The 21,104-nt window shown below is 46.9% G+C and overlaps 1 protein-coding gene across 1 annotated transcript in view; it reads left to right on the top strand.

Moving 5' to 3' along the window:
* The window catches only part of ROBO4 (roundabout guidance receptor 4), an 81,674-nt gene that overhangs the window by 37,701 nt on the left and 22,869 nt on the right, over positions 1–21,104 (top strand). Inside the window, exons 14-16 of the mRNA XM_056860882.1 lie at positions 208–549; positions 3,462–3,575; positions 15,823–15,967. Of these exons, the coding sequence (XP_056716860.1) occupies positions 208–549; positions 3,462–3,575; positions 15,823–15,967 (601 nt within the window). The remainder of the gene's footprint in view (positions 1–207; positions 550–3,461; positions 3,576–15,822; positions 15,968–21,104) is intronic.

The following is a 21,104-nucleotide window of genomic DNA, read 5'->3' as shown; positions in this document are numbered from 1 at the left end:
CAGCCCTGGCTCGTGGTGTTTGTCCCAAGTGGATCCTGCTCTTTTGTTTGACAAACCATGCAATCCACAGTTGCATGTTGGCTGGGAAATAAACACCTTACAATGAACTGCTGGGTTGGAAAGGTAGGACAAAACGCATTGGCTGTCACAGACAGGGATGTCGTGTTTGCTGGCTCTGACCTTGTGCATTTCACTTCCCTTCTGCAGCCGTGTCCTGTGACGGGCAGAGCCAAGGATCTCACACCCAGGCTGTTCCTCTGGCTCCTGACAGCAGCAGCAGCAGCAGCCTGTACGGAGCCCTCTATGTAGACCTTCCTGCAAAAGACCTGAAGACCTTCTACGGCGCTCCTTTGCCTCACCTGTCCAGCCCCAGCCTGCCAAGCATGGAACTGGCACGACCAGGTGACCAGAGGCTCCTCCCTCTCTGCAGCCAGAATCTGAGGATAGATAACGCCAAAATCCGGGGAGCAGTACGGCAAGGGAAGGGGGCCAGTCCCTCGTCTCCAAACCTTATCCTCCAGGCATCCTGGGAAAAAAACAGCAAGAAAGGTAAGACTCCACATGTGGCCAGGCAGTAGCTTCAGAGCCAGGATAATGGATTTGTGAAGGCAGAGTTGCCCACTGTTTTCTGGCAGTGCTCCTCAGCCTATGAGTGCTGGTACCCAGCAATCAGCAGATGAACAAGCCAAGTTTTTCCTGACACACCATGACAGAAACATGACCTGCTGGGTTTCTCCTTGCTGTGTAACCATGAAAGGTCCTGGAGCCCTGCCAGGGAAAAATTGGCAACTTGTTTGTCATACTTAAAGTTTCTAGCCCCTGTTGTTGCAGAGATCTAGGGGGAGAGGTATATCTCTGCAACGAAAGGGGATGTACTGACTTTAAAAACCAATGAAAACTGGGAATTCAGAGAATCTGACAGATAGATTGGTATAGCACTATAATGATATGTGAGTTGCTGATTAAAACAAAACAACAAAAGCTTTCTAGGGACAGGAAGGAATGGTCACCACAAGGGAATGGGATGGAGAAAATTGTGCTGGCTGTGAAACCAGGAGGATCAGGACTTCCCTGGCTACATTGGTGATGCCCAGCTTTACCTCAATTTTTCCTACAATGTTGCAGCAAAGCAGGTTTGGGAAATGGGGGAAACCATGAAGGCCAAAAGAAATACCACAATGCTGTGGAGAATCAAGAAGAAAACAAGCTTGCTAATAGAAGAAGAGTTGGCTTTTATATGCCGACTTTCTCTACCACTTAAGGCAGAATCAAACCGTCTTACAATCACCTTCCTTTCCCCTCCCCACAACAGACACCCTGTGAGGTAGGTGGGGCTGAGAGAGCTGTGACTAGCCCAAGGTCACCCAGCTGGCTTCATGTGTAGGAGTGGGGAAACCAACCAGGTCCACCAGATTAGAGTCCGCCGCTCATGTGGAGGAACTGGGAATCAAACCCAGTTCTCCAGATCAGATTCCACTGCTCCAAACCACCGCTCCTAGCCACTCCACCGCACTGGCTCGTGAGTCCATTGCTGCATTGTCCTTAAAGTTAGTAAGCTTCCTCTATTGTTAAATTAAATGTCTGCTACATGATATGGGCTGGGTGTGGCTGCTGCCCAACTATTTCTCCTCTAGGGATGGCTTCTTGTTGGATTTTTAAGGGGCTCGCTGTGTGCACCCCAATCACTGCCTAGGAAGTCTTCATATCAATGCCAGTGTTAGCGTGGCAGAGTTAAGGAGGGCTGAATTTGGCATCCTGATTTTAAACATCCGATCTTTGGCACAAAGGCACAGATGTTTTAATAATTCGTAGCAAGGGCCCTAATGAACTCACAATAACTGACCATCTGGCCTCTTCCTTTTATGCTTTGCTTGGCTCTTGAAAAGGATCGCTGTTGAACAAGCCAGGAGTGCTACTGCATCACGAAGAGCGGACATTATTTATTTTTACCCTTTTGGGCTGGCCATTAAAATAACGAATGCAGTCAGTTCAAAAAGCTGGAAAAGAGCACGGCAATTACCTAAGCAATCACCAAAGCACCATGCAAGATCGTTAACAAGATAAATTCCCCAAAGGCCTGGTGGAGCAGAAAAAAAGTTTTCAACACTCGTCCAAAATCTAGACTGAACGCGCTTGACAGTCCTCCCTAAGTAATTTAGTTGATCGTTGCAATCAGTAGCCCAGTGGGACCTCTAACCATGAATCTAGACCTACACAAACTACCTTAGCATCTCTAAACCACATCAGTGGCGCAGGCCAATTGGCTTCCTTCCTCTGATCTTGAGAAAAGAGGTCTGCACCAGCTTGCGTCTGCATGCCATACAGATCCCGGGGTGAGAGAACAGAACCAGCTCGATGCCCACCCATACGGCAACCGTGCCCCTCACTCACCCCCGCAGGGATGCTGAGGTTCGCAACGGTCCTAATTCAATTACACGCAAAGTTCAGGCAGAAATTGAATCGAGTGACTTCTGCGGAATCTAATATAAAACCTAATTTGCTTGTCGAAGCCGCTAATTGCCGCGAGCGATGCAGAGAGACGTTCCTGTCCCGTTCTGTCCCTGCTAAGGACGCTGCAGTGGCCGGGTTGCCGGGAAACAGCGTGGCAGCCCAGAAGGCCATCCCTGCGGCTCACAATCGGATGGGTCCTTCGCAGCTTGAGTTAGAATATTTGCCTTTGCATTCTGGTCAGGCCTGGTATCTCTGGAACCAATTATCGAAAAGGCTCTTTGGTTTTCAGGAAGGTTTAATGTACACTGTAGGGCCTGTTAGGATGAGCGGCCTTCCATAAGAAGCAGCTTTGCCCTCCCAGCTTGGGCAGAAACACTCTCATCTCTCACACTGTGGGTTTCCACCTTTCTCTTGTGCCCCCCCCAAATGGTGAGTAGGGTGGCAGTTCACAAGGTGGCAGCTGATCTCCCTGTGGGCCAGACAGAGATCAGGCATGATCATGTCTGATGGCATCTCTGTGGTCACGGTAAAAAGGTAAAGGTCCCTGTGCAAGCACCGGGTCATTCCTGAACCATGGGGTGATGTCACATCCCAACGTTTAGTAGGCAGACTTTGTTTATGGGGGGGGGGGGGTTGCCATTGCCTTCCCCACCCCCAGTCATCTTCCCTTTACCCCCAGCAAGCTGGGTACTCATTTTACCGGCCTCGGAAGGATGGAAGGCTGAGTCAACCTCGAGCCGGCTACCTGAAACTGACTCCCGTCGGGATTGAACTCAGGTCATAAGTAGAGCTTGGACTGCAGTACTTCAGCTTACCACTCTGCGCCATGGTACCCAGAGCTAAATAAGTCATGTTTGTTTTAATTCCCAGAGATATAACTGTGCGGATAATTGAATTAGGACCATTGTGAACCTCAGCATCCCTGCGGGGGGTGAGTGGGGGGCACGGTTGCCAGATGGGTGGGCATTGAGCTAGTTCTCTATTTTGATGTCTTTTTTTTAATTCCCCAGAGCTGCAACAAGTACACAGCACACCTACGACTCCATCTGGCTTTTCGACAGACTGGAGCAACCACAGCAGCCGGATCAGTGGCCTCATCTCTGGAAAGCACCACAGAATCCCTGGTAGGAGAAATAACTTCTTTCCCAAGTATCTGGGAGAATTAGAGGAGGGCTCAGATAAAGAGCATTTTCTCAGAGCCCTTTTGGAGCAAAATATCTTGCATAGTTTCATCCCACCTTTCTTCTAGTGAGCTCCAAGCAATATATATGGTGATCATTTCTACATTTTATCCTCTCAGCATCGTTGTGAAGTAGGTTAGGCAGAGAGAGGGCAACTAGCTCGAGCTCACCCAGAGTAATGTCGCAACTAACTGAATGGGGATTAGGTCCTAAGTCTTTCAGATCTTTGCTTGACACTCTAGGAATTGCCCTACCCTTATCGCTTTAGAGATGCACGTCTGATGAGAGTGCCGTCATTTATGCATGGGTACTTTCACTCTCGTTCACCTCTGGACTGTCTTGGTTGTTCCTTGGAGTTATGCATGAGTTTTCCGTCCATGAGAGATGACCTCACTGCCAGCGCCCAGCCCTCAAAAATCCCGGGATTTCCCATTCCTCTGCTTACCCGATTCTTCCCTCTCCCCTGAACTCAGCCGGGGTGAAATCCCTGTGCATAAGGCAAAGCGCCTTAAACAGTTTTGGGTGTCCACTTGCTAAGTTGAAATCCACACTTTTTGTTTGTGTGACTCTTATATTAGTTTTTTATTTAATTTATTTAGATAACTTATACTCCCAGTTTTCTCCCCGAAGCAGTTTACAACATTTTTTCCATTTTTTATCTTCACAGCAACCCAGTGAGACTGTGTGACTAATCCAAGGTTGACTATGTATGTGACTGGCCTAAGGTCACCCAGCAAGCTTCTATGGGGGAGCAGGGATTTGAACCTGACTCTTTCAGATCTTAGTCAGACTGTCTAAACCATTATGCCACACTTCACCACCACATGAGAACAGAGCACACATGCAAAACACCAGCAACAGTGTTGGGTCATTGCTGGGCACTATAGATATCCTGAAAACCTTGGACGTTTGCATGTCTGAAGTCAACTGGCAATGGGAAACTCTGCAGGATACAGTAAATACCTAGGCCACCTTGCACCTGTGCAGATAAAACCCTTATTAAAAACACTTGCATTTGTGGACAGCTATCCTAGACCACCCCTGTAAATAAGCACAAAGCACTGTGGTTTCCATTCTTGAATGTGGTTGCAACCATGTGGGTCTTTGTGACGTACTTTTCACAGATTAGGTACCCGTTCCTGTAGTTCAACCGCTTGTGATGGCACCCTATCAGAACAGGTCAGGTTGCACACAGATGTGCATTAAAGAGCATCTTACAGTACTACGGGCATATTCCAAGATCTGTTTTTGAGCATTACCAGCAACAGGAGAGGGGCAGCTGAGGAAATTGGTTTAGAGATTGTTTGGCCAGGGGAATGGTAGCGATTCCAAACTAATTCATCTGAAATCACCAAGTGTTATTTTATTAAAGTGCCCTTCGAAGAATTCATGCAGGCTGTGGAGTAAGGATGTTGGATACTTTTGGCTAGCCTGATCTGGGCAGGCTGTGTTTGCTATTCCTGTTTTCAAAGTTCCGTGTCCTATTTCATCTTCCAGTGAGTGTGCAAGAAAAGAGAAGGGAGATTTGAACGCTTGGTGAAAAGCTGCAGTAAATTAGGGGCTGTTTCCCCTATATCCAGAACATATTGGGACCTCCAAATGGGGGAATTCAGGGCACATGACCTTTTACAAGGAAGGAGCCAAGCCTGATATTTTGGGTGGTAGGGTAGCGAGTGTTGCCATCCGGCCTGGAAAATAGATGCCCTGTCCCTTTAATAGAAGCTTAATGTGTGAAGATGGGCAGGTGAATCTTTTCATGACATGGAAGTAAATAACATCAACTGGTAAATAACATCTAATTAAGTTCCTGTTAAAGGAACATTTCCCCCCTCCGGGCTATTGACAGTCTTAGGGGTAGCAGAAAATAAACATCTGCATTTCCGATGACATATCTTTCTCATTCTCTTAAAATGACACTAGGGGGCAGCAGAGCTTTATGTTAAGTCAAGAACACAATAGCCTTTTCTTTATACCATTCCTCAGACCTCTTTGGGCTTTAGGTTACTGCCTGCTCTGTGTGCATAGGGTTGCCACCCTCCTGGTGGGGCCTGGAGATCTGGAATTACAACTGATCTCCAGACTACAGAGATCAATCCCCCTGGAGAAAACAGCTTCTTTGGAGGGTGGACTCTTTGGCATTATACCCCAGTGAGGTCCCTGCCCTCCCCAGACTCCACCCCCAAATCTCCAGGAATTTCCCAACCTATGGCAAACCCTTGTGTGCAAGAGGCTAACCAAGCATCCTTTTTCATGAGCTATTCACACTCTGCTGTCTTGGCAGGCTGACGGGACAACTTTCCAGAGAGCTGCTGCCTTTTTAAACATATGTCTTTGTTCTGTGATCCTAGCCCTGGGGTTGAATGGGGTGAACCTGGTGCATTGCATTTATTTCTGGCTAGTGAACTAATACAAAGCTCAGCCTGCTTATTTTCAGTCCCACCTTTTAGTGCACAAGGCTCCATGCAAGCCCTTTCCTCTTGCTACCCCAATGGCAGAGATTTGCCCATCACTGATTTGCTGCTGTTTTTGGCACACAGAATTCTCTTGCAATACAGGCGTAGTTCTCATTGAGGTGGTGGTCAACATTTGTCTGGGCTGTACCATTTCAGCATGCGGGGTGGGGTGGAGGCTCCCCAGATGGAATATTCCCATCAAAAACAACAATGAGAGGGTAAAACTGATCTGGGCTGTACCTAGGGTTGCCAGGTCCCTCTTTGCCAGTGGCAGGATATTTTTGGGGTGAAGCCTCAGGAGGGCAGGGCTTGGGGAGGGGAGGGACTTCAGTTACCAAAATGGCCATTTTCTCCAGGTGAACTGATCTCTATTGGCTGGAGATCAGGTGTAATAGCAGGAGATCTCCAGCTGCTACCTGGAGATTGGCAACCCTAGCTGTACCACTTGAAACAGTAGGAAGGGCTCAGATGTATGACTCTGTACAAAAAATTTCCTCCATATAGATAACTAGATATTGAAAGAAAGGGTTCTAGACTAGCCTTCTCCCTCACATTCTGTGCTACATATAAATTATCTTGCTTGAATGGAGGAGCATCTGATTTTGTGAGGGCCACCTGCAATCTGAGGCTGCACAGCCTCGGACTACTTCCCTGACCTTATCAACTTTGCCTCTAGAAACTGACACGATATGGGGAAAGCCTGGTCACTTTAACCCAATGACAGTTCCCTTCCCAGTCATCCTGTCTCTGCTTTCTCATCTCATTGAGAACTGGGCCTCAGTCTTCCATTGTCGTGTGACATCATTTCCTGCTCTGCTTGTACAAAGGCAGCCAGAACTAGGCTGTTGTGATGACTGGTTACAGTTATGCTCAATCTATCCCCTGCCATACCTTACATGCACACGTGCAACATACGGAGCGTGGTAGTAGGACATACACAATAATAAGGCATAATAAAGCTCTTTCCTTCTCTGCTATTGATCATCAGGTAAATTGCACTGGGGAATAAACAGGTAGCTAATATCTTTTCATGCTTTTTTCAAAAGTATATAATGGATGAGAAAGCTGCTTGGAGTTCTCAGGTTTTGCAATACTAAGCCTGAAGTGAAATATGCACAGACCCCTGCATGAGTAACTAAGAGCCAATCTAGAGCTTATAGCCCTGATGCAGAAGCTGTTGAAAAATGCATGACATCTTCACCATAATGGGGGCTATAACATGTGTCACCCCTTCTCACAGGGGGCTTTTGCACTGTGCGTGACTCCCCATACTGGTACTGCACGTGCCAGTTTATGGCTGGCGGCAATATACAGGCTCTTTGCATTTTGCACATGACAAACAGCACGGCAAATTGTAGCCCCCGTGAATGCATTTGGGAGCATTTTTTCCTCAACCACTGACATTTGGGGGCCGTAATGTATAGGTTCATATCACAACACATTTTGAGATAGACATCAATACATGTTATATTAAATACTCATGGCGAATACTTTTGTTGTCAGTGCATCTGCGTGTGGAGACAGCTGGCGTTTGCCACCCTGGAGCAAACCGCTGGTTTCCATGGATTGCTCTGGCATGCTAAATACCAGTTCCCACTACACATCCCACCAGACCCGTTCTGCAAACATCACATGGCAAAATCCCCTCATGGTAATGTGTCTGTGTTGGCATATAATGTGTGAATAGGCCTGAAGAGCACACCAAATGACTTCAAAATGCCCAATGTGGCATAGTGGTTGGACGAGGATCTGGACTAGGATCTGGGAAACTAAGGTTTTAATTCCTACTCTGCCCATGGACCTGGGTGACCTGGATCTATTCAGTCTCTCCACTAGGGTGTCTGGTAGCTGTGGTTGTAAACTGTGCTGGTTGTAAGCTGTGGTTGAAAGCTGTGTTGCCCTGACCTGGATAGCAAAGGAGAGCCCTACCTTGTCAGATCTCAGAAGCTAAGCAGGGTTTTCCTAGTTAGTATTTGGATGGGAGACTGCCAAAGAATACCAGGGTCTCTGTGCAGAGGCAGGCAATGGCAAACCACCTCCAAATGTCTCTTGCCTTGAAAATTCCACCAGGGGTCACTATAAGTCAGTTATGACTTGATAGTGCTTTACACACTACATATAAATATACTCCTTGAAGGCATGCAAGTCAATACTGTCAAAGAGAGGACCTCAGAAAGCAAGGAAGGTCACGAAAAAGAAAAGGTCCGAGTGGAAGGCCTCAGGTGGTTACTTTGCTACACTACAGGTCTAGGCAAGTCTCACATAAAGGCACAGTTCAGACATCACACAAAACCATTGTTTATTTTAACTTTGGTTAGTTTGGGGAGCCCCATGGCGCAGAGTGGTAAGCTGCAGTACTGCAGTCCAAGCTCTGCTCATGACCTGAGTTCGAAACTGACAGAAGTCAGTTTAAGGTAGCCGGCTCAAGGTTGACTCAGCCTTCCATCCTTCCGAGGTTGGTAAAATGAGTACCCAGCTTGCTGGGGGTAAAGGGAAGATGACTGGGGAAGGCACTGGGAAACCACCCCGTAAATAAAAGTCTGCCTAGTAAATGTTGGGATGTGACGTCACCCCATGGGTCAGGAATGACCCGGTGCTTGCACAGGGGACCTTGACCTTTTTTTACCGTTTAGTTTGGGGACCGTTTGCAGCCAAGCATAAAAATCCTGATTATGTCTCGACAGTTGCTGATTTTGTCACCTTTCCTCTGGCCAGGCTCTCTTTACCTGGGCAGTGCGTGTGGGCATTGCTAGGTCTCAGCCAAAATGTCCACGAAAATGTGCTTAAGACTATGGCTAATAAGCCAGCTTAAAGTCATGGTTTCTGATCCTGGTTTGACAGACCCTAATGAACCATAGGTTGTGGAATGGTCCGTGTTCAGACAATAAAAAAACCACCGTTAACTCTAGTTAAGCCATGATTTCATGGTATCTTTGGACAGAGTGAAAAGGGGACCTAGAAGGAGTGAGAGAGGAACTGCCTAAAAATAATGCACACCTTCTCAGGAGTTTACCTTTTAAGAGCTTGAACACACACACACAAACCTGCCTTCCACTGAATCAGACCATCAGTCCATCAAGGTAGTATAGTCTACTCAGATTCACAGTGGCTGTCAGGTCCTACAAGCAGATGTCTTTCACGTCACTTACTACCTGGTCCCTTTCACTGCAGATGCTGGGGATTGAACCTGGGACCTTCTGCATGCCAGGCAGATGCTGTTCCACTGAGCCGCGGCCCTTCCTCAGAGCTAGAGAGACTCTTAAAATGTGTGCTTACAGTTGGTTCTGGGAGTAAATACATTTTAGCCTTTGCGTTTTGCTGCCATTCTTCTTATTAAGGAAATCTCATCGCTGGATGAACCCTGAGCTGGCAGGCTGGCTCTTGGAGGCTTCTTTGGAAGCCTCTCAAACACTTAATGAGGCCGGGTTGCACCCTGGAGGACGCGCCTCCTTGAAAACTGCTCAAGCTGCTTCCACCCCTCCCCGCTACCCCATGCCCATCAATCCTCCTCAGTTATTTACAAAGAAGTGTCTTGAAGGAAGAGGCAGTATGGCTAAATTGGGCATTCTGGGAAAAGGGATTGGATGGTTTCTGTTCACAAAATGGATAATGGGGGGGAGTGGGAGGTGTGGAGAATTTATTGTGAAAAATACTTTTCAGTGGGTCATTTTAAAGGATACTCTGATTTAATCCCTCACATTTATTTGGTATAGTGAAAATATTAGGATGATTACAGGTATATTAATTAGATAAAATTAGATACTTATAAAGTAACTGAGCAGGGGGATTATACTGTTAGCAAAAGTATATACAATTTAATTATGGACAGAAGGGAGTGAAGGGGAAGTCAATTATGTTTTGTTATTTCTTAGATTAGGAACTTTTATAGATTTAACTGTTAAGTATTAATGGAAAATTATTTATGATGTATAAAATGAGAAAACAATAAAAACTTTATTAAAGAAAAACACAAAATGGATGATGGGGGAGGGTTTGTTGTATAAGCTGCCAGAGGGCCTTGAAGCCCTAATGAAGGGCCAGTTTCTCCTTGAAGCAGAATGAAGTGAGAGGGCTCCTCCTGGATTGTACCGCTTCAGGTGGCAGGTGGGAGCTCCCTGGTTTGACCATTCCCCCTTGAATTTCCCTGAAGACAGAAAATAAAATTCATGCCAAGGAGGAAACTGGGCTCGAACCCTTCTGCACGATGGGCCAGGATTTTTTGTCATGGGGGGAGAAGAAACACTGAATGCACTCCCCCCCCCAGAATACACCCTTCAGCCTGAAATTGTAGACTCCAAAGAAAACTCTTCTCTTGATTCTTCTGCACATAGAAACTGGCCCAGAATAGCTGACACATGATGGTCATGCCAGAAGATGGGATGACGGTCCCATTTCAGCCCTCCTGAACCTTTCTGTGTCACCGGTGACAAGATTTCTTCTTCTTTCTGAAGTGTGTTTTAGCTCTTCTTCACCCACTATTTCCCCCCACATCTGGACATGACTCCCCCCCCCATACGTTTAACTCTTCCCAGGGCTCAAGCATTAATTCTCTGGGCCCGGGAAAAACTTATAATACGAGGCACATCTTGTCATATAACCTCATGAGTCATGAAAGGAAAATGTCTGTTTTATTTCTGAACTATTGTAAACACCTGATATCATGGTGTTGGGCTTGCAGACTGAACCAGGTCTCCCTCACTCCCCCAGGCCCCAATAATATGTACCTATTTCTGCCCCTCCCCCAACTGACTTCTACTCCAAGTACAGAGGTATGGTAGGAAGGCCCTGTCATTTTAATCAGTTTCTAGGGTTGCCAGCTTTTGGTTGGGAAATACCTGGAGATTTTGGTGGTGGAGCCTGAGGAAGGCGGGCTTTAGAGAGGGGAGGGATTTCAATGCCATAGAGTCCAATTGCCAAAGCGGCCATTTTTCTCCAGGAGAACTGATCTCTGTTGCCTGGAGATCAGTTGTAATAGCAGGAGATCTCCAGCCACCACCTGGAGGTTGAGCAAACCAAAATCAACACCTCTGCACTAATATCGAAGATAAGGAAAGTAGTGCAGGAATCTAAGGCTATAATTAATACAACACAAATGAGTGAAACATCAAAATGTAATCAATGCATACAATAGTGGAAAAGGACAAACATACAACTATATACAATAGTATTTCAATAATCCACAAAGGTATGTATAAATATATTTTCTTCAATAGTCCATAAGGGTACATAGATCAAAGAAGATTCCAATAGTTGGTCACAAGAACTCAGCAAATGTGTAAAAGACTATTATGAAAGGAAGACGACCGTTTCATTCTTCATCAGTTCCATTCAATTCATGCAGTTCAAAAGGTATACACAAGATTCAAAAATTCATTTCTTCCCCTTAGGGATAAATCTTATAACTATATCCATTGGCAATCACAATAGTCCATATGACTTAAAATCTATAGAGGATATAGTTAGAATAAACAGAAGTCATTGCAAATGTAACCGTTCCACAATTTCTTCTAAGGGGAAGAAATGAATTTTTGAATTTTGTGTATACCTTTTGAACTGCATGAATTGAATGGAACTGATGAATGAAACGATCGTCTTCCTTTCATAATAGTCTTTTACACATTTGCTGAGTTCTTGTGACCAACTATTGGAATCTTCTTTGATCTATGTACCCTTATGGACTATTGAAGAAAATATATTTATACATACCTTTGTGGATTATTGAAATACTATTGTATATAGTTGTATGTTTGTCCTTTTCCACTATTGTATTCATTGATTACATTTTGATGTTTCACTCATTTGTGTTGTATTAATTATAGCCTAAGATTCCTGCACCACCTGGAGGTTGGCAACCCTATCGATTTCCTTGCCTAGTTCCCCCCCACCCAACACTGATATGGCTTTCTCCCTACCGTCTAAGTTTCAATGGGGAGGGTAAAGAAAATGGTGGAGAGGATAGACTAGAGAAGGATACTTGTGGAATTGTATTACCACTGAAGTTGCTGGAGAACAACCAGTGTAGGAATAGGAGCATCTGCCTTTTCCCCATGCTGGCTAGAGAAGGGGACACCCAACCCTGCTGACCCTGTGGCCACTTTTGGACTTTATAGAACAAATAGCATACGCCATAGCAGAATGGCTGCTCAGGGCTCTCTGGTAGGGTTGCCAGTTCCCTCTTCACCATCGGCAGAAGGTTTGTGGGGCAGAGTCTAAGGAGGGAGGGGTTTGGGGAAGGGAGGTGCTTCAATGCCATAGAGTCCAATTGCCAAAGCAGCCATTTTCTCCAAGTGAACTGATCTCTAACAGCTGGAGATCAGTTGTAATAACAGGATATCTCCAGCTAGTACCTGGACATTGGCAACCCTACTCTCTGGGTCCAATCACAAGACCTTGGGAGGTTTGTCAAAAGGCTAGAGGGTTGCAAGCGAAGCATCCTCCTATGACGAGGGCAAGTGTTTCCATATGAGGGCTCACTGCAGCCCCAAAGTGATGGCTTCTGGTCTCTTCTGAAGCACCTGCCATTCCAACGAAGTGGAGTGGCAACAAAGCACTCTTGGCTTTGGGGAAGAAGAAATGGGGGGGACGACGACCCAGAAATACATTTTTTTTAAGTGAAGGAGCCTTCAGAACTGGAAACTCCCACCTGCTGTTCCAGCACTTCCTTAATCCATCCCCTCATTCCCTTGCATGTATAAATAATTCCTTTGTGATGCAGAAGGGGGAGATTCTTGAGTGTTAATTAAAGCACATTAGAATACATTTGCCATTTTGGCCTAAATTGCCCTCCAGGGATCTACAACCTCAGCTGATGTCTGTAACATTTCTTTGGTACCATCCATGTGCTAGGTACTGTTCAAAATGCAGGATTAATTTGAACAAAACAAGGATCAGGAGGAAGAGGAGGAGGAGGAGGAGTCAAGGGCTGATTGATTAGTTGTTGGGCTAGGGAAGGAAAAATGTCAGGGGACTATATATGACCCCCCCCTCAAAATACCGGGGCTCTCACAGTGACAGATGACAGATTGCTATGTAGACTGACCCCTCTTGTTAATTAGAAAATTTCACACACACACACACACACACACACACACACACACACACACACGTGTGCTGGCTTGCTCACCTTCGCCAGTGCTGTGACCTGCTGACAGCATCTCACTTTGAGGGGATGGCCCCTATTGGTTGTGAGAGATGCCGGGGACCGTTACGGCTCTAATCTCCTTTCCGCATCCCTGCTGCCCAGGAAAGAGAAGGGTCTGATCATAGAGATGCTGTCAGGCAGTTAATGCTTCTCCGGGTCTCTCTGCTCCCCCCTCCCTGGACACATTAAGTTTTCCTAATCTGAATTGGATCTGGCTGTCATATGCTTGGGTTGTGGCGATGTTCCCTAATGAAACTCTCAAGGAGAACATTATTCTTAGTTCCTTGCGCATAGGTCAATGGTGCAACACCCCTCACAGCCCCGTTTCTGGCAGGGAGAGCTTTGTGACTGCCGCTCTCCTTTCTACGTCGGATGTGAGTGTTATGGAGCCTGCAGGCTTTTTGTCGCCTCCCAAGGCACTTTTATTCTGATTGCAAACTTTGGTAGGAGCAGGGAGGAGTGAGCACTATTGGTTCCAGTCTGCAAATAATCTGGGTCTCCCTCGCTAAACCTGGGTCTCCCTCACTAAACCTGAGCAACAGCCTGACATGCTGGGGTAGATTGACGATATTGGTCATTTTCACATGAGTTACTGTGGCCATTTATGCAGGGTCAATTTTGATATTCACTCAAAGCTTTTTTTAAATGCGACCTTTAAAATGCCTATTCACGGTCCTGACACAAAAGGAGAAATTCCACCCCACCCCCACTCGCCTGCTCCTTCGTTCCTTCATTTGCATAGCCATTAGCAACCGCCGTGTGCATCGCTAACGTGCAGCTGTGATTTTGCATGCTTCCTTGAGGGGATGCTTCGAGGTGGGGGCGGAGAAAACACAAAAGGTCGCATTAAAGAGGCTCTTAAGAAATGCATAGCAGGTATGCACCGGCTTTGCAGTCACTTCCTTTATGATGGTTCAGTGTGAAAAACAAAAAAATATGCAGGGCACTTCAGCCTGGAACGAACTTCTAATTACCGAGCATAAATGGCCTGTGGGTTTGATGTTGCTGGAAAGCGGATTTGTTTTTTCCTGCTCCCCTACAGCACTGTGCTGCATTCATGTACCTCTTGGGGGTTTCCCCAGCTTTTCTTCGGTCTTGCTCCAATCTGTAGAGTAGGTGGGTAAATTGGGATTTTCACAGTCCTGCCCACATGGCAGCCATTTTCCCTGCCCCTGCCTCAGTTCCCACGGTGGCTATTTCCTCCTCCTTTTTTAAAATGGCAACTGGATATCATTATATTGTTATAACAATATAACAATCTGTGTATCAGGTTCCCAGCTTCCCTTAAAAACGTTAAGTCGGTATACCCTTTTGTTGAGGACATATAAGGGGGAAAGGCTCATCTCCACAACAAAAGGGGCCAGAGACTTGCTTTTTACAAAATGAAATCAGGGAACTCACAGTCTCCTCTTGCCAATCTTACCTTCACAACAACCCTGTGAAGTAGGTTAGGCATCTGTTCCTCCAGTGGGCACCCACTTACCCAAAGATGCAAAATGTTCAAAGATATGGTCTGAAGGCCCTGATTTGGCCACCTTGTTGAAACTAAGCAGGTCTGACGCTGGTGAGTTCTTGGATGGGAGACTGCCTGGGAGCTCTACATATATCACCTTGAGTACCATATGGGAAGAAAAATGGGATAGAAATGTGATGAATTAATGGAGGAGAGGCCTAGAAGGTGTTCCCTCCTTTTCAAGCTGCCCAGGATCAACAAGGGTAGCAGAAGCCATCTTCTGTTTTTCTTTTTCTATTAATTATTCCTTTTTTAAGATCTTTAAATTCGTCAAATCATGGAAGTTAAGCAGGGTCAGCCCTTCACTTAATACCTGGATTGGAAACCACCAAAGAAGTCCGGGTTTACTATGCAGAGGCAGGCAATGGCAAACTACCTCTGTCTCTTGCATTGAAAACCCCGTGGGGGGGGGGTCACCCTAATTCAGCTGTGACTTGATGGCCCTTTCCACCACATGATCTGTAAGGTCTTTGAATCATAGAAATCCTCCCCCCACCCAATAATTTTTATTTTTTCATTATAAGGGTACAAAAAGGAAAAGGGGGAACCCTAGGGGAGAAAAAGAGACATAACATACAAAATAACACTGCTCAAGCTCAACTTAGAAATCCTTAACATGAAACATCATTAGGGCTAAACCAGATGAAGCACAATGAGATCTTTCCAGCATTTTAAAACAGAATTGCAAAGATAGAGTGCCTATCTTTTCTCCTTCTGCACTAATAACGTCCCAACGTTTATGTGGTTTTGACTGTCGAAACTTCAGTGGCCAGAAAAGAATAGACCCCCCTTTCTCCCCCCACAGTAATCTAACTCCCCCTCTGGGGCAATATCCATTTATCCCACCTCTCAACTGGTTTGGCCCTGGCTGTTAATATAGATTACTGGTCTTCTGATTACTGGTCTACTGAGACTGTCGGATGGACTGATGGAGCTGGGGTTGGCTGTCTGGGAGAGTGGAAACGGGTAGGTTGGTTCCAACTCGTTTGGGTGACTCTAATAAGTGTTTTGGGGTCCTGGACAATTCTGAAACATCAGAAGATGGGCTGACCATTTATTTTCATTGTGTTTTTTTTCCCATAGGGGAAACGAAAAAGGTGCTGAAGACATACAGCTCCCCAAAGTTCTCACAGGGCAGCGCCTCGCAGAACGTCACTGTTCTGTTGCCTCCGCCTCCTCCAATCCCTCCGGGCTTTCAAGTTTCCCAAGATCACAGCACCCAGCAAGAGTAAGTGGGACTCTGAAGTGCCTTTGTAGTTTATCTTCCAAAGGCCTCTTTTGATCGTCCCCGTACTGTATGTTTAGAATAGAAGCACTGGAGGATCTAAGCCTGCTTACACAAGAAATGCCTCTATCGGGTTTTTCTCCCCCCCTTTGTATATCTCGATGCCATCAGCTGTTCGCCTTCTGCATACACTTTGAAACATTCATGCATGCTGTTTTCTTGTTCAGGGATGGCAAACAGGCTCGACTTGAATGGGTCCCTGAAATAGTTGCGCAGAGCAGAGGAGAAAATATCAGCGGGGGCAGCTTTTCAACCCCCTGCATTGAAGTTGCAAAACCAAACGGCACCCTGGGAAATGTTTTCATGGACCAGTCTGTTTTGGCTTATGGGCCAGTGTGGTGTAGAGGGTAGTTGGACTAGAATCTTGGAGAGCTACAGCTCGTTCCTGAGCCTGGGGGCCAAATGGGCGTAGGAAGCGACCAATCCCCTATGCCGGTGTCTGTGCCACTTGCGCCATGCAGACTGGCACAGATGCTGGCGTAGAGCCACTTGTGGAGTGGCCACGGCAGCATGGCCCATGGACGCCAACTCAGCCTCCCACTGGCATCTTGCCGGCGCAAGTGCTCGCCCCAGCTTCCTGGGAGGCATTCCTGGGGCGTTCCGGGAGGCGGGGCTGCCGGTATGCTGCCTCCTAACCCCTTTCAGCCCGGGAACGCCCCCTCCTGAAACAGTGGTGCTGTGCCAGGGTTTTCCTGTCGAAGCATCGCTGTTTTCTGTGGAGCTTCCCCCCCCCCCCATTTTTGAATTTTTAGTTTTAAAAATGGAGTTTAAGCCTTGCAGTGGCTTGGAAACCTCTTTGGAGGTGCCGCTGCAGCGCCTCGGCCATGCCGTCCCCAGCCGCTGCAAGGCTCAGGGATGAGCTGCTAGATTCGAATCCCCACTCTGCCATTAAAGTTGGGTGACCAAGGGCCAGTCGCAGAAGCTCACCTTAACCTACCTCACAGGGTTTTTGCAAGGATAAAATGGGGAGGAACAGTCCATCTCCTCCTGCAGGCCGGATTCCAATAGGCTTCTGACCACCTGGAACAATTCTGCTGGCCCACACTGTGCAAACACAACGGTGGCATGAAAGTTTTGTTTCTTTGCTGCCACAAATGCTGAGTGATTCCCTCCAAGCCTGGCTTGTGGGCTGCCAGGAGGCATCTGGCTGGCTTCGGTCAGAAGCGGGAAGCTAGATCTGTGGTCTGATTCAGCAGGGCTCTTCTTAGGTTCTTATGCATACACATGTTGTACAGTTTACACACAGTTTTTTCTTAGTGCACAATCTTGGTTGTCTCAGCACACGATTTTTAATACTTTCCCTCCCAAACTCTGACAATATGCATCCCTGGCTGTGGGACTCAGGCTCTGATACTTGTCCAGGGCTTGTTATGAACACATGGAGCTGCCTTGTACTGAATCAGACCCTTGGTCCATCAAAGTCAGTATTGTCTACTCAGATCGGCAGCAGCTCTCCAGGGTCTCAGATAGAGGTCTTTCATAGGGTTGCCAACCTCCAGGTACTAGCTGGAGATCTCCTGCTATTACAAGTGATCTCCAGCCGATAGAGATGAGTTCCCCTGGAGAAAATGGCCGCTTTGGCCATTGGACTCTATGGCCTTAAAGTCCCTCTCCAAACGCCACCCTCCTCAGGCTCCTCCCCAAAAACCTCCCGCTGGTAGCAAAGAGGGACCTGGCAACCCTAGTCTTTCACATCATCTACTTACCTAGTCCCTTTAACTGGAGATAGAATCATAGAGTTGGAAGGGACCACCAGGGTCATCTAGTCCAATCCCCTGCACAATGCAGGAAATTTACAGGGATTGAACTTGGGACCTTTTCCAGGGATTGAACCTGGGACCTTTTGCATGCCAGGGATTGAACCTGGGACCTTCTGCATGCCAAGTAGATGCTCTACCACTGAGCCACAGCCCCTCCCTCTGACCTAGAGGTATGAATGATTCACCTGACCCCTCCCTCTGACCTAGAGGTATGAATGATTCACCTGACCTAAAGATATGAATGATTCACACCTCACCTGTGGGTCTGGAGCTAGGCAGGTTCTGCCAGGTTCCAGGATTCCTTCCTGTTTCCACATACCTTTAGCTGGGCCAAGCACTGCAGCTGTAGCCGTTCTGCCTCCGTGCTGACTCATCTTCCAATCACGCCAGGTGCTTAGAATAAATTTAATGACCCACAGTCCCCTCTGGCACCCAGAAGGGAAATCTACATGTGTTTCATATTGTCTGCAGGAGTCGTATGATGGATCATCTTTGGGAGGGAAAAAAAAGAGAATTTCAACCCTACCTTCTACCTACTTTGCACTTAAAAAGCCACAAATCATGCTAAGGATCTGTGTCTTGCTCGAAGGGAGATTTCTCGCTTAATAGGGCAGGCCTCTGTACAAGTGCCCAGCTCTTTAAGTAAATGGACAATTATCATTCCAGGAAAGTAAATCAATCCATTAGTGGAATATCAGCTGACTCCATCCTTTTTTGCTGCCCTGACGAATCCTACATTTATGAAGAGGGAAAACGTTGTCCTTGGATCTGTGCATGAAATAATTTCAGTGTCATTCTAAATTTATGGGCAATTACACAATAATTGGCTGCTCTATTGAAAATACATTTTGGGGCAGGGTTGGCTAGACAGGGAAAGCGGCCATTTGTTTCCTGATGCCCTTGTGGTGTCGATGCCACCAGCTTCGTGCTGAAGCTGGCTGCTGCACCCTCTAGGGATGGGAGGACCACAGTGTCTGTGATCCTTCACAGTAGTGCTGACCATCATGTTTAAAGGATGGATGGATGTAGAAGACCTCTATTTTTGCATTCCTTTTTTGCACCAAACTAGAGATGTTGGTGTCCTTGCCTGGCATTAGCTAGCTTGTTCATCGTGCTGGGGGAACACACACTTTTTAAGTTCGGTTTTTGCTTAACCAGAAGCTATTTATTTACAAAAACTGCCTGCAAGTTCCAGAACAAAACGGAGGCTGCTTCCACACAGATATTTTTTGTCTGCTTTGGCATCCAACTTGAATCATGTTTTTGGAGCATCCATATGACATCATCCTCTAAGTATCCACATTCCAGCTTTTCCCTATCCTTGCTGTATTCTTTCTTGAACCTGGTTTACTACATATGGTCTTTTCAGAAAGAACACAGACCATCCAGACATTCACACAATGCCTGGATGGAAAGGAGCACATTTTTGGAGATCCTGCTCATTGCCACTTTCATTGCCAAGCCACTGAAGGGCTTTCAGAGGGCTTTAACAAAGTAATTGCTGTAGCACTATAATGCTATAACACTATAACGCTATAACGTTCTCAGCCGGGAAGAGTGGGGTATTAAATTGAAGTAATACATACATATATAAATAATGTAGTGATTAACCTTTGATTCTGAAAACCCTTAAAACTGCTCTAGTGAGGGGAAACAATTCAGGGGAAATGGCAGCTAATGGAGGAGAGTGCATAGAAAATTCCCACCTGGATGCTCCAATGCCTAGACCAGGGTTCCCCAATGTGGTGCCCGTGGGTGCCAGGCACCCACCAATACCTTTTTTTTGCACCCACCAAGTTTTTTTAGGAAATAGATGGGGTCAAGTAGGGCCAGCAAGGCTTCTGATTGGCAACTGGAGATTTGATTGGCTGTGCAGATTTTCTAAAATATTGCTTTGGCAGCAGCTGCCACCACTACACAAGAATCTGCACTGTGTTAGCAAAGTTAAGCTGTGGCAATCGTTTTGTGGCTGGTTTTGCCTCCTGTGGCAGCCATTGTGTGGCAGCTAGGGCTGTTGAAAAAAAATTCGGTAAAATTCGGATTCAGCAAAATTCAGCCCGTTTTTATTCGGGAAATGCCGAAGTCCGAACTCCCCCGCTTTGAGTCCATGCAATTCAGCATGAGATCCGGAGTTCGGGGAAAATTTTGGCAGAATAAAGCCATTAAAAACACAATCGCGCCTTTCCGTGGCTCCGGGGGCATTTTTGGGAGTAGAGGTCCCAAACTTTCAGCGTAGCTTGAGGGGACCCTTCTTGCAAGAACCCCCAAGTTTTGTGAAGATTGGGTCGGGGGGAGAGATATGGGCCCCGAAAGGGGTCCCCTCCTTAATGTGCATCTCTGACAATGGGGGTTTGCAATTAGCAGAGCTTGCTGCCCACTCCCAAAGCTCCCAGCCCCGACAAACAGCTGAGCTGGGGGGAGCAAGGGCAGTGCAAGTGCAAAGAAGTTTGCAAACCATGCAAAGCAACATGTTTGCAACCATGCAAACCATGCAAAGCAACACATTTGCAACCATGCAAAGCAACACATGACGCCTGGGAGTTTGCAAACCATAGAAAGGGACAGAGGCACGCTAGCTATGCATAAGGAGCAGGAGAGGGTGGAATTTCCCCTTTTGCATTGGACTCGGGACCAGGCAAATGAATTCTTTAAATCACAATTTGAAAACCAGTTTTGAGCAAGCATCAAAATAGACCTAACCGATCTTATGAATGAGGGAAAACCTGAGGACACACAACTGAAGCCCCCCCTCAAACCAGGGAGAGAGAGACTCGAGGGGGCACCCTCCAGGCAGAACAGGCAAAAGCCCCCTTTGGCTTCCCCCCCACCCACAGAAACTGCTCCCTCCCCCCCCACAGACTCTGCTTCCCCCCCCCCCACACACACAGGAGAAAAATTATAGAGAAAAGCCCCAAAATGGGTCTTACTGTGGATGTCTTCTGTTCCATCTTTTTCGCACCTGCCCCGCCCTTGCTCCCCACAGCTCAGCTGTTTGTCGGGGCTGGGAGCTTTGGGCGTGGGAGGCAAGCTCTGCTAATTGCAAACCCCCATTGTCAGAGATGCATATTAAGGGTGGGGGGGACCCCTTCCCGGCCCCATATTTCGCCCCCCCCGATCCAATCTTTACAAAACTTGGGGGTTCTTGCAAGAAGGGTCCTCTGAAGCTATGCCGAACGTTTGGGGGCTCTACCCCAAAAAATGCGCCCCCTGCAGCCACGGAATAGTGCGAATGTGTGCTGTAAATGGAATAAAAATGCATATTAAGGGGGGACCCCTTCCGGGGCCCATATTTCTGCCCCCGCTGATCCAATCTTTACAAA

The sequence above is a fragment of the Euleptes europaea genome, chromosome 14 (assembly GCF_029931775.1).
Source record: "Euleptes europaea isolate rEulEur1 chromosome 14, rEulEur1.hap1, whole genome shotgun sequence".
Lineage (NCBI taxonomy): Eukaryota > Metazoa > Chordata > Lepidosauria > Squamata > Sphaerodactylidae > Euleptes > Euleptes europaea.
Note: the sequence above shows the minus strand (reverse complement) of the source record. Positions and strands in the feature narration are given on the sequence as shown.